At 47.8% G+C, this 14,034-nt stretch overlaps 1 protein-coding gene across 1 annotated transcript; it reads left to right on the forward strand.

Annotated features, from left to right (window-relative positions):
- The first annotated feature begins 12,991 nt into the window (after positions 1–12,991).
- Positions 12,992–13,444, forward strand: LOC119439959 (uncharacterized). The gene has a single exon (XM_037704920.1). It carries the CDS (start codon positions 12,992–12,994, stop codon positions 13,442–13,444), a length of 453 nt encoding a protein of 150 aa, XP_037560848.1.
- Positions 13,445–14,034: the final 590 nt, after the last annotated feature.

The raw sequence follows: 14,034 nt of genomic DNA on the forward strand, positions 1-14,034 counted from the left end.
GCGCAAGCGTTTTATTCTGCGCTTGACAGGACTTATATCGCGTGTTATCCAAGGATTGTTTTTTTGTGATTTTTTTGCTTTTTTTCGTGATGTATTGGCGCATGCAGTGCGAGACTATATGCTTGAAATGAAACCAAAGTTCATTGACGTGAACAGAACTATCGTTGGCCATTTCGTAAAATTCTTGGTATTCGTGCGCTAAATAGGTTAGTATAGCGGAATCATCTGCTTTTTGAAAATAAGGGACCCTAACTTCGGTAGTTGTGGCTGTTGCAGTGCATCCGAGCGGCAGCTGACACTTTGGTATGCTGTGATCTGAGATACCGTTTATGATCTCCGAGTTCACTAGATCTAGGGGGAAGTCGTCACTAATCAGTATTAAGTCTAGGGTGTTATCGCTTGTTTCTTGTGTTCGCGTAGGAGAGGTTACAACTTGACGAAACCCGAAATTAAGCATCAAATCAATGAGCGAACTTGATGAGAGTGAAGTGTGATGCATGGTGTTCCAGTCAATATCAAGTAAATTGAAGTCTCCCATAAGAATAACTCGGTTAGTCGCATGCTTCTGCATAAACTCCTGCACAGCAATAACACTTTCGTGACCAGAAAGAGAACTTCTGTAAAAGCAACCAGTAAGTATTGCAAAGTCATCGCACATAATTCTGCAGAACACAGTCGCAACATCTGGACCGTCGGGCATCAATACAAAGCGTAAAGGCTTCTTAATAAGCAGAACTACGCCACCGCCTCCAGTTGGTCGATCTTTACGGATAACCGAGTAATTTGGGGGTGCTATTTCGTGGCTGGATATTTCTGGTGAAAGCCATGTTTCAGCAATGGCAACTATGTCAGGGCTGTGTTAAAGTAACAGGTTTTCTAATGCTTCAGTTTTATTGACAATACTTCTGGCGTTCCCATTTAGTAATGTTATTTCTGTGAATGTTTGTGGCTTCGAGTTACTGGTCGACTTCTTTCGGCGTTTTTTGGAACTGCGACTGACTCTCATGTTTCTTTCGTCATCCCAGACAAACATGTTGTCATTAATGTACAGTTATAAAGAAAATATAGGTACTTTTTCTCTTTTCTCACGGTTTGATTTAGTACTTTCCCAGAGTTTTCTTCTCTTTTCCCGCACTCTACGACTGAAGTCTTCACCTATAGAGTAGTTAGTGTTCTTGAGTTTGTAGCCTTTCTCCAATATCGTTGATTTGTTTCTTGAGTCAAGTAGCTTTAAGATGACCGGTCTGTTTTTATCTTTAATCGGTCTGCCTAAGCGATGCATTCGTTCTAAGGCAACTGGCTCTAAACCAAGGGTATCCTTGATGATAGTTTGATTGACACTGTGTTCCAATGTAGAGCTGTTTTCGCCCTCAACCTCGGGTAGTCCGTAAACAATAATGTTTGATCTTATGCTATGGTTTTCCAAATCATGAACCCTGCTTTCTAATCTTTTAAAGGCTCTTTCCAATTGCAATATGTTGTTTTCGCATGAAACCACTTTTTCTCCAAGTTTGGAGAGGGCGTCTATCTTCTTTTTAATTTCGGTTAGCCGATGTTCTTTGATATCTTTTATGTCGGTTGCGATATCCTTTAGTTGTTTAGCAATCTGGCCTAACTCGGGGCCTGGATTCTCTTCTATATCCCCAGCTACTAAAATAAGTTTCCGTAAAATACAAAACAACATCGGCAACTGCAACAACAAGCCGCGGGCACGGCAGCACCAACAAGAAGGGGCTACTAGATCTAAAACACTTATCGTGTCGCCTCCTCACCTGTATGAAGAAGGACAGTGGATTAGACGTCTGCATTCTTGTGGTACTGCCATGCCCAATGGCTGCTGGCATTGAAGGAAGACCATATATAGTCGGCAGAATAGGTGGCGCTCGATGTCGGTCATGTGTCCAGCAGGGCGCGTCGGTCCCCGAACCACGTGTCCAGTTGTCCCAACACAGATAGTAGGAATCATCTGGCGCGTAGAAACCGGTGTTGTTGCTATGCGTTACGATGATCATCTCTGGCAGCAGCCCGGTGCGCGCATCCCCACCGATAAGGAGTATATATATATATGTATATATATATATATATATATGCTGACAGCGCGCTGTATGAAGGACAGTGGATTAGACGTCTGCATTTTTGTGGTACTGCCGTGCCCAAGCAGCGGGTGGTGAAGGCAACTGTGTGGCGGGATCAGGCATAGTGCAGGACGATCTTTTTGGCAGGGTTCAAGTGCGGACCTCCAGGACGAGGTGAAAGATCTCAGCAACATCCGCCAAATGCGACGAGGTTTATTGTCATTGACAACGTTGCTGGAACGCTAGGCATAGGAAGGCCTTGCAAGGGCTGTCCGTAGCACGGGGTTCACTCGCGATCACGGCACGGTCCTTCGTCTTCCTCTTCTGTCGGCACATACACAGGGGAACATCTGCTTCATTACACTTCTATCTTTTTCTTTCTTTCTTGTCCTTGGCTCACATCCGCATCTTCAATGCGGGTATGCGGCACACGTGAGTTTTTGCGTGACTACAACGCCACCGAAACTTGTGAGCCAATACAAGCTTCGCTTCAAAAATACTACAGCGAAGAAAGAAGAGCGAAATCATCAGATACACGGATGCGGCAAAATACAAGGGCCAGGAGAACTGCGCTTTAAGCGTAATTGACGAAAACGAGAGGAAGATAACGGCAGCAACACTGCAAACCGGATATGTTACCGGAGCGGAAGAAGCGGCTGTAGCCCTGGCAATCAGCACGTCTAAAGGGGCGCGTATTATCGTCAGATTCTCGCTAAGAGACCTGCAGAAGATTCCAGAAAAGTACAATCAGCTACACAGGCCACAAGTTACTGCAAAACAAGCCCGTATCAGACGTCCACATAGAGTGGACGCCGGGTCACGGAACGCTGCACGGGGACCTCGCAGCACACGCCGCAGCCCGAGAACATGTACACCGAGCATTCCCATGCACAGGAACACCCCCCCCCCCCACACACACACACACACACACCGCCACCACCACCTCCGAGGAAGATGGGAAAACTATCCGCCGCAAATTGTGTACGAATATGCTACAGTAATCTAGACACTTACCAGGGCAATCCCGTGGGCGCTGTCATGTGGTGACGCGTTCATTGCTTGTCTCAGCTGCCTCCGTTGCCTGTTTACATTTGATGTGCATGGCGCCCGGTGCGCCGCAGGCAACTTCTATTTCGACGGGTGTCGTAGACGGTGACTTGGTGACAGACACAAAGCTTTGACTACATTTTCAAAGACCATGTAAGCGCTTTCGTAGCTCATTACGCCTGTTCAAAGAGCGCGAGCACCGTATAAGGCACTTGTACTAAAAGCGGCGCTAGACATGTATTCGGAGTGGTCCAAACTTGCTGCTTATGAATTAAATGAAATAAATCAAGATTAGTGTGTTTCGTTCCCCGCTATTTATTTGGCAAACCTCTCGAAAGCGCGGCTTGTCATGTATGTGGCTCGTAAAAATTCCCCGGCGTGGTCATTATCATATTGCTTATTTTCTGCCTAATCGCTCGCGCGTGTGCGTAGTTGCAATAGATTTGTTCTTGCTGCGCACATGTACTTGAAGGTAGGTGTTCTGTACTTTGTAATAGCTTGTAGCGAAGACGTATTATCGCTAGTCACCTGCTTGGCCTTTGCACCGTCACAAAAGGTTCAGCTTTGGACATTCGTGTGTTGTTGATGTCGTCGCCGTCACCTATGCTTCGGCACATTGAATCAAGTGTGCGCTCATTCATTTCAGAAGAGTGAGCTTAAGTTGGGATGTGAGTTTGGGTAGATGTGTTTAAATAACGGGTGAGAAACGTACTATGACAGGAAGTGGCGCTACTCCTTTTCGCACTGTGTAACAAGTAGTACTCACTCTTGCCGACGTGCCGAGCTTGAAGTCCTTTTCTTGATGGTAAGTGATGCAGTGGTGGCGGATGAGTGAATTTTTTTATCGTCGAAGAGGGCCGTGCATCACGAAAGACCGGCAACCCAGGCAGTCCTTCTGTAGCAGCGGTCCATGAACTTGGTCGCACAGATTCATTCAATTTGGTAATATGCAAATCACTGTTTTTGCAGCTAACTACTGCAGACGTCTTCACTCTCCCATTCGACATTTTGCAGCATGAATGGAGCTCAGTGCTTTAGCGATCACCCAGTTAGATTTCTGACAGCTCATCACACACTATAGCAGGGCTGAAGCGGTAATGTTTTTGTAATGGCATGCTTTTGCTGAGGGAACACGCCGAAAGGGCTATCTCCTTCCCCTAGAGCAAAGTTCTCCGCGAAAAAGGCCTATAGAAAGAGATAAAACACTACTCAGGTCTCCATAAGAAGCTTACCATACAACACGGCGTCATTTGGAGGAGACTTCAAACGGGAACATACCTGCATGGCACATTGCTAAATGCCACTTTTTCCAATACCTATTCAAGGAACGGCAAGTAATGCCCGAACGGTGCTAACGCCCTATACCACATAGTATTGGAATGGAAAAATCCTCTAACAACTCCTCAAGACCCACCGCCAAATGAAGACCAATCGGAGGCCCGGTTGACAAGTCATGACCCCACAACCAGTTTATCCTGGTAACTCAGACATGGCAAGCAACGGAGGACCATGGTTTCCTGAAATGAGAAAACCATCCATCTAGATATAAACTAAACAAAAAGCATTGTCACTGAATAAAGTTGATTCCTACTCCTCCCCGCTCATTCACTACTTCATTCGAGACTAGCAATTGCTCCATGAAAACATCAGCAGCAATAGAAGAAGAGTGGACAAATAGACCACGTTGCTTTCTTTATGCAAGGCTGACTACCCTAGTACAAACAATTAAACGTTTCATTTACACCTTCGATAATTACTTCTTTATTACATTATCACTGGGCTCGTTGCCCATACCCAACAGTGGGTTTTTGCCATTCTACAAAGAATGATCATCATCGTTGTCTTGCACCACATAATTCATGGCCGGTACCGCAGAGTGGGTGGCACCAGGTTACTCTGAAACAACAACAGCTTGTCTTGCTCTAATACCAACTATCACTGGAGGAGTTGTCTGCGCCTCTGACGTCCCAATGCGAGGATGGAAGCCGACCGCAACCGTAAGCGTGCAAATAGTCACCGTTTTTCGTCTGCGGTTCTGAGGAATTTTATGGTGTTTCAGACTCGCTCTTTTATGTCTGGACGTTATAGTAGGGCTGATGTTGCCACATGATCCAACTATGCTGCTACGAAGCAGCCACTGTTCGTTTGCTTGTTAGATGTTCTCCATGATCGCATGAGCTTGCGGGTGTGGCTAGTTGTTCGCCAAAGCAGTTTCTGAGCTCAGGTAGTGGTTTAAATATCCTTGTGCATCAATTACTTAAGGATTATATTTGAATAGAGAGTATGTACGCATTACGTCAATATCAATTCAACACTGAAACTTCGTACGTTCTATGGCGTGAGACTATTGTCGCTAATTCTTGCATTGGTCTCATTTTTTCCCTCGGTTCTCTGCATCTCTTGCCAATACACCTGGAAGAAGAGCTTAGGTGAGAAGTGCTGCTTTTCTATGATGACCTGGATGTCAACATTGATTTTAACGCGATAGCTTTAAGGACCCCACGTCGCAAAAAATGCGGTGTCGGCGTCCGGCACCGGCACCCCGTGAGCGAAAATTTCCGTATATATTTAGGTATATCTATATGCCACGCCTTGCTATATGACATACGGTATATGAGGGTAATATTACCACACAATTCGATCACTAAAGTTGCTCATAGCTTGTCTTACATTCTTGACAAAGTTATTCCTCGGAATTTTGAGAATGACTGCCCACAAACAAATGTCCTGAAACAAAACAGCGACACCGCATGCCTTTTATGTTATATCTTCTCAGAAGAAAATTTTAAAAGTACTAAACACTAACACAAGCCTGAAATTGATGTAATCTTTTGGGCGCGGCTGTGCACTACCTCCAGGATTGGCCCAAGCAAGAGGCCGAACTTCTGCCAGAAAGCTCGCCTTCATGCATAGCGTGCGCCGCAAGCGTTTCCTGGTAAATATTACGGTTACATACGCTGCAGTTGCGCGAAGCCTGAGAAGCAGTCAGGGATCTTTTAATGCTCTTGCGTTTCACTCTTAAAAGCCAGGCTTATTCGTCCTCCATTTTCTTTATTTTCTTTACATTTTTCTAAATGTCCGCTTTACAAATGTTTACAGAGACACGCATAAGAGCTTTGCGCGTGGTTGCCTGCAACAATCCTAATTGACGGGGCTCGTTGGTGAGCAAATCAAAGCATGAGTTCCACGAGCAACAAGTTATGAGATGATATGGTTAGTTTAGATTTAATTAAGCGAAGTGCTACAACTTTGCGTAGTGCCCCTTGCAGAGTTCTTCCGAATAATGTACAGCCATGTTATATTTGCCCTCAATGCGCGCATATTTCTCCGAAGTGTCTTGCATCGACGCCATTTACACGTGTTCTTTGGGACTTTAATTAGATGAAAAAGAGTGGGGTGTCAAGATATTATCAAGTCCACAAATAATGCTACACAAATGTATGTCACTATGAAATTTGTAATTTTTGTGCAGCTGAAAACGAAGGAGTACCCGGGCGTGAAACGCTTTGAAATTCAAGTGTACGAAGGGTACCGATAAAGAGACAGAAGGACCGAAATCGTTTTTCGTCGCCTGACGACGGGTGCCTACAACGTAGCCAGAGACAATGCGAGCTTCGTACGCGTAGCGGCTGCTTTATTGTTTTCTGGCGTTGTTTAACTCACCTTGTAAACAGTTGTAAATACAAATAATAGAAAATTCTTAACTTCACATTTTTCACAGTCTATGGATGGTACGAAATTTTTTTTATGTGGTATGAAGGGGTGTCATTGGGACAGCTTGTTCAATAGCTAGAGTATATGCATTGATCCTCCCGTTCCTGTCCAATAAATTATTGATCAGCTAATCCAGAAGCATACAACTAGCTCACTAAGTACACATGGCAAGTTATTTGTTTCAACCGAAGTTTCCGATAAAAATGAACTGCAGTAAACATCTAACTAGTGCGAAAACTGTACGATACCTGTAAGCCTTGAACGGAAAGTGATTTGAACAGAAAAAAAAATCACAGCATATCCACGAAGTGAATGATGATGAGTGGGCGAAGCACCGGGGGATCATTCGGGTAAACCACAGCTACGGACGAGAGATAAAGAGAGCGCGCGTCGGGAACGAGAGAGAAAATTACACCATCTTCCCGTAGGGGAACCCTGAGTTGTATGCGAAGCAGCCATGGGGTCGACTCAAGGTAGTTTTATCAGCTGTATAAACTTGGACATGCAGCAGCACCAGCAACGCGCAGAACTGTTGTCGAGGCCGTCGGCGTTTTGCCCACGTTCGCACCGAACGCGCGCAAAGTGGAACCGGAAGTGGAAGCGGAACCGGAACGCCATCTAGTGAACACTTAATAAAACTACAGGTGGCTACGGACACACAACGCCATCTATTGAGCAATTCATAAACTAGAGGTGGCTACATACTACTACTACTACTACTACTACTACTACTACTACTACTACTACAGAGGAGGGAGCGACCCACACCCTAAGGAGCTTCGCCCCTAAATACGGGGGTAAGGCGGAGAGGCCACAGCGTCTTACACGAGCTTCTTACACGGGCCGTAACGCGCTAGCACAAACGCGTTAGAAACGCGCAGTCTTTCGTTAATGTTGGGTATTTATTGTCATCGTGGTGCGCCAAATACAATCTCACTATCAGGGAGGGAGCAGTCTGCCTTACTGGAGCAGTGTTTTTTTTTACTTCGGGTGTTCCTACACTGCACTACGCAACACCCCAACGACCGCTGCTTTGCGTCTGCGCCCGGCACCGCGACACAAACGAGAGCAGTATCCGCTTGCGAAGACAGAGCCATGCACCTAAAGGGTGCTAAATGTGTTTCAACACGTCGAAGTGTTTTCGTTCACGCGAATCTCCTGAACGGTGCAGTATGCACTGATAACCAATACATGAGCACGGAGTGCTTTGAAATTAAAGTTATCCGATTCATCGTCAATCTCACAGGTTCATTGATCCCCTCGCGACTATCGCACGATTTCCTATGTTACTGTTGGAACAAAAAACACAACAAACTCACCAGAAACATCGTAAGAGCACAAGAGCAAAATTTGTGCACGGCGCCATCAACGCAAACGCAAATGCCGGCTAGCCTAGGGACAAACTCCTACAAAACGAGCAAAAGAAGTTCTCCGCCGTAGTACCTAGGCAAAGTCAGATATGCAAGGGGCAAAAGCCCCGAGATTTCCTGCAAACGCGGCGTGCCCGACATGTAAGTTGCAGTTGTAAGGCTTAATCGGGCTCAGCAGATTGCTGTGCAGAGAGCATTACAAGCCGCAGCTCGCCGTCGACGCCGGGCGGACAGTTCAGATCGTTCTCGTCAAAACGAGACAGAGTGCCGCGAAGACCCTGTTGTGCGTGGTGCGCAAATTGGAGCTACTCTTGAGCAGCTCCACCAGCTTACGCTGTGACTGTGCTGCGTGTGCCGCGCAGGCCTGTGACTTCGTTCTTTTAATACAATGATTTTAATCACACGCCTATCCCAGGTGGGTGATTGCGTACAATTCAGAAGCATTTGTTATTTCAACACGTTTTCCAACTAGGCTACTCTACTTCTCGGGTGTAATATTATTACGTACACATTATAACGTTCCAATTAATATTCGCGACTCAATGATGGCTCCAATTTTGCTAAAATCCCTGCAAACACTTTTGTCGAACACAAGGCCCAGTATATATAAGAGGACCTGCTGAAGACAAATGTCCCCTGTTCTGCTAACTCTGTCCAATGACCCTGTCCTGACAAATGACCCTGTCCTGCTGCACCAAATGCGTATCTTGAAACCGGGCGCAAGGGGAACTGGCGACGGAATCTCCAACGCGAAAGGAGGAAAGCGGGAAGGCAGCGCGGGAGGGAGGGCGGGGGCGACTTCTACTCTTCTAACAACTGCGTACTTTGCGCCGGTGCGGGCTGTCGGGCAGTATCTTGAAAGCGATCTTGGCCTGCGGGTATACAAATGGCAATAACGTCCTTGAAACGACACAAAATGAACACATATTGTTGACCTAGCTTGAAAGAGTAGGCTTCATCATTCCTCACCACTGACGGCTGTATTTTACTTATTCTTCTGCTTTTCTCTTCAGCTATTACACAAATGTGAAATTGTCGCGCCTGGAAGCCCCCCTAATTCAATATGTGCTTTACGTAACCAAAAGCGCTCTTAAGCACTGCCGGAATATTTCGTGCATTACGAAGTGCAACGGAGCTCAACCCCTGGAGACCGCAGCAGATGTGGTCTCCATTTTGAATGGGGTAATCTCTGAGTCTGGTGCCGTTTATTGGCACAGAAAGATGTCTGCAAGTATAGTGATGCATTAGGTATCTTCAATTTGTCGTACCGGACTGTCCAGCACTGCCGAAGGTACTGGCTACAACAAATGACTGTCAGCGTATCCAGCTTTTCAGGCAGACCTGGCCAGTCTGGGACGGCAAATAGAAGAGGCCCGGTGTGCGCGATGCCCATAGTCCACTGCTCTCCATCTTCCCAGAAATTCGGCGCTCGTGCATTCGTACAGCGAGGAGGAGACAATTCGCTTCCTGGCGGTCGTGCTGAGCGTCAGTGGAGTCACCTTCGTCCTGCTGCTGGCAGCTGTTTTCTTAGGCCTCTGTAAGTCTGCTATACAAGGGATCTCCCATGACTTGTGTTTTACAGTGACTCAGTATTACATAGTTCCGCAGTTATCGTGTAAACAAATCCGGAGTTTTTCAAAACAATGATCTGTTAATAAGGGACGCAGTGGTGCTTGGGCTCCGGGTTCGTTTAGAACATCTAGAGTGGTTTAACGTGCGCCTAAATCTTGGTACACGAGCTCTTTAGCGTTGTTCACCGGTAGAAATGCGGCCGCAGCGGCCGGGATTGAACCCACGACATCATCAGCGTAGCATCATAGCGATTGGTAGGGTATATGACCGGAACCGCATCGAATACTGGAAAAAGCGTTATTTTTGCTCGAACAGGGACTGAACCATACCGTTAGAATTTTTTTTTCACTCCGCAGTGGAACCGCAAAGAAAAATATGCAGGTCCCATACACTCTGGGAATCGATTTAAGGGAAGCTTTCTGTGCGGTGTGCGTTCATTGACGATATTTGGCGCTGATGGTGACGGCATACGACAGTCGTGATGCGATGTTAAATGTTACCTTGCCTGCACCACTTGTGTTTGTCCACGTGGCACAAAGAACACAGAGAGACGTGTCATTCATTCCCCCATTCCTTTGCTGAAGACAGCCCAAATGAGCAATGCTTTCTCACGACGCATTGTCTTTATCCCTTGTCCTGTTAAGTAAACTGCCACGAGCGCAGAGGGGTAAGGTTAATCATCCGTTTTCGTCAGCAGAACTGATCGTTGGGCGAGTTGGTACGTATTCATAGTGAAATATTTAGCGCGCACAATGTACAAGGACACAGTGAAGGGGGACACACGAGGGCTTACTCACAACTGTTTGTTTTCGTAAAGAAACAGAACATAAATACACCAGCCATCTGCACTGAGCATGTGCAACAAGAGTCATCAGTATATACAGAAACAGATTTAAAACAGATTAAAAAGGTTCAACTGGTATTAAAAATGCAAATTCTTTGTCAGTGATTGCAACCGATGGTGGACTTGTGCATTTTCAGCACACCTTTTGATATGGAACGCTTCTGTTATTTCACGGGTTAGTTTGTTTTTATCTGAAAACAAAATGTCAGTGTCAAAAAATACCGGATCACAAAGACATAGATTGCAGTGGTTCAACGAGTGCAAATGATTTCCTTTACCGAGAGAACGTTCATATTTATTTAGACGGGTGTTTATGCACCGACCGGTTTGTCCTATGTACATGTTGCCACAAGTTATAGGAAGCCGGCACACAACACCTATTCTGCTTTCTGTGAATTTTTGGTCTTCTTTAAGACCGCAGCTGCATTTTCTTACCCTATTGTCAAACGTTTTTGAAATAGCTTGGCACAGTTTTCGCACCTTGTTAGGAGCGCTGAAAACCACTTCAACGCCATATCGGCTGGCAACAGTATTTAGGCCATAGGAAAAATAATGGACGTAAGGTACAACCGCAAGGTGCTTCCGGTTCGTGTTATGCCTGTTCCTTGAATATGTGGGTTGTACACCCTTTACTATTTCAATTACCTTTTCGGCTGCTCTGACTATAATGTGTTCCGGAAATCTCACTGAAGCTAGCCTTGTTACCTGATTGGCAAAGCTTTCTTTTATTCAGTGGCAACAAGATTTTACCAAAGCCGCCCGAAGGCAACACACTACAATTCCGCTTTTTACAATCTTGGAATGTCCTTGTTTGTACTGTAATATGGGCTTTTTTGATCTAGGGCTGTACATCCAGCATGTGTGGTTGGGTAGCAATCGCAAAGACAAATCTAGAAACTGTAGTTCGTTTTCTTTGGCAATCTCATGGGTAAACTTAAGGCCTGGGCCACCTTCACGAAACACATTTAGTACATTAACCACATGGCAGCCATGTTCATTCCCATCAAAAATAACCAAAAAATCATCAACAAATCTGAAAATTTTTGCAAAGCTTCCTAAAGCGCTGTGAATACTTTCGTCTACACGAGCTAGAAAAATGTCGCTCAGTGTAGGGGCTACCTTGGGACCTATACATGTACCGGAATTTTGCACATACATTGCTTCATTCCAACCGTTGCAACTCTTGTTGCACATTCTCAGTGCAGATAGCTGGTATTAAGACTGAGAGATTGGCTCCAACCAAATAAGGAAATTTACTAGCCCGACGTTTCGGAACCAATTCGGCTCCTTCTTCAGGGGGTATTCTTCGGAGGTGGCGGTGTGCCGCTTTTAAAAGGTCCATCGTAAGAAAGGAGAGGAAGGGGGGAGAGAGCGTCAGGTGGGGAGACAGTTGACGGGGCGCCTGTTCTTGACAGACGAAAGAGGTGGTGGGGGAGGGGGGGGAGGGGCGTCTTCGGCGTCGCTGGTCTGCTGGGTTGTCCGATGCTGGGAATGCGTTGACGAGGTGCGGGGAGGGGGGGAAGGGGGACGAGATGTTTTGGTGTTGCTGACCTAGAGTGGGGTTCCTTTCTTGCCTTCGTCGCGCCTGCAAGGCCATGAATATACAAAGAAGGAAGGATGCCCTTCACGCGGTTTATATTACCCGCCGTGTTCTGAATGTGCCACGACTCCAGTAGCAGCCTCTTTCGTCTGTCAAGAACAGGCGCTTCGTCAAGTGTCTCCCCACCTGACGCTCTCCCCCCCCCCCCCTTCCTCTCCTTTCTTACGATGGACCTTTTAAAAGCGGCACACCAACACCTTCGAAGAATACCCCCTGAAGAAGGAGCCGAATTGGTTCCGAAACGTCGGGCTAGTAAATTTCCTTATTTGGTTGGAATCAATCTGTCTTAATCAATTTTCCCAACCAGACAGGTAATTCTGTCGAAATGTTTAGCTTCAGATAGCTGGTATATTTATGTTCTGTTTCTGTCCGAAAATAAACAGTCGTGAGTAAGCGATCGTGTGTCCCCCTTCACTGTGTCCTTGTCTATTGTGCGCGCTAAATATTTCACTATGATCCGTTTCCTTATTGCGGCGGTACGGCATCCGATTGTACCTGCAGCGCCCACTGACGCCGCAGCGCGGGGCGCTTTGGTCGGCGCTCTCAGCCGGTGCCTTGGCGCCGGCTGTCAAAGAAGGAGAAAATAAAGATGCGCAGCGTGTGCTCGAGGTGCAAGCACGGCGCTGCCTGCCGTCCTCTGCCAGAGGTTGGCCACATAGTACGCCACTCCTCTCCATCAACACTCTCACGGCCAGCACCAATAGCTCCTGCTCCTGCGCCCGTATGCCGTCGTCTCTAGGCCACCTTATCGCCTTTATCGCCACCGACGATGAAACGTGGCAGCGGAGACATCACCTACCCAACGCCGGCTCCCGTGCCACACGCCATCGGGTCTGTCTCCAACGACATCGCTCCTCCGACAACGACACCCGACCCGTCCATGCCGTTCGCTGAGCCGGCCTCTGAGACGGCGCGCGAGCTCTGCACCGTGCCGACTCCGCTGCCTCCGACCTTGCCGGCTATCGCCAAAGCGGACACGGGCCACCACCTTCTGCGACCCCCACTGCATCCCACGTCAGGCGTCCTCAACGAACCACTGGACACTCCTGTGGCCTCTGACCCCACTTTGCCTGGCCCGCCAGTGGCTTCCTCACGATGCGCATCATCGCCGGCTGTGCCGGATCATTGTCGCCTGCCGACAAGGTATGCCACATCCCCGTGCAATGCACGCGTCGTGGCCCGTCCAGCACTCCATCACTCGTGCGCGCACCCTAGTCCGTGATGCGCCGCCGGCAACGCTCGCGCAGGTACCGTCGACGTACCATTCGCCTTACAGGCCTCCCCCTTCCTCCTTCCTCAAAACGCATGTTCCGAGCATTATATCGCCGGCTGGACGCGCCCCTCTCAACAGCGTCCGTTCAGCGAGTCCCTCACCCCTTGCGGAACTCCCAGTGCCGCCCGCCTGAGCTCAGGGGGTGGTGACCCGATGCCTTCACCTTGATGACTCGGATTGGCCACGGACACTTTTCAACCACGATTCAACTGGCTCGCCATTTCGACGTTCCGTCTGGGCGGGGGGCCCTGTAGCGCCCACCTACGCCGCAGCGCGAGGCGCTTTGGTCGGCGCTCTGAGCCGGTGCCTTGGCGCCGTCTGTCAAAGAAAGATGCGCAGCGCGTGCTCGAGGCGCAAGCTCGGGGCGCGCAGTGTCGTTCTGAAAGTGAGCCATGCTCGTCGTCGCAGCCACCGCTCGGCTCGCCGCCTTCGTCCTTCTGAGTAGGGAACGACGGCATGGCTCGTACGGCCGCCGTCACGTCCTCCTACATACCCATTCCCTGCCTCCTCTCTGTCTTCTTCCTCTCTAACATTCGCCC

This window comes from Dermacentor silvarum, chromosome 2 (genome assembly GCF_013339745.2).
Source record: "Dermacentor silvarum isolate Dsil-2018 chromosome 2, BIME_Dsil_1.4, whole genome shotgun sequence".
Lineage (NCBI taxonomy): Eukaryota > Metazoa > Arthropoda > Arachnida > Ixodida > Ixodidae > Dermacentor > Dermacentor silvarum.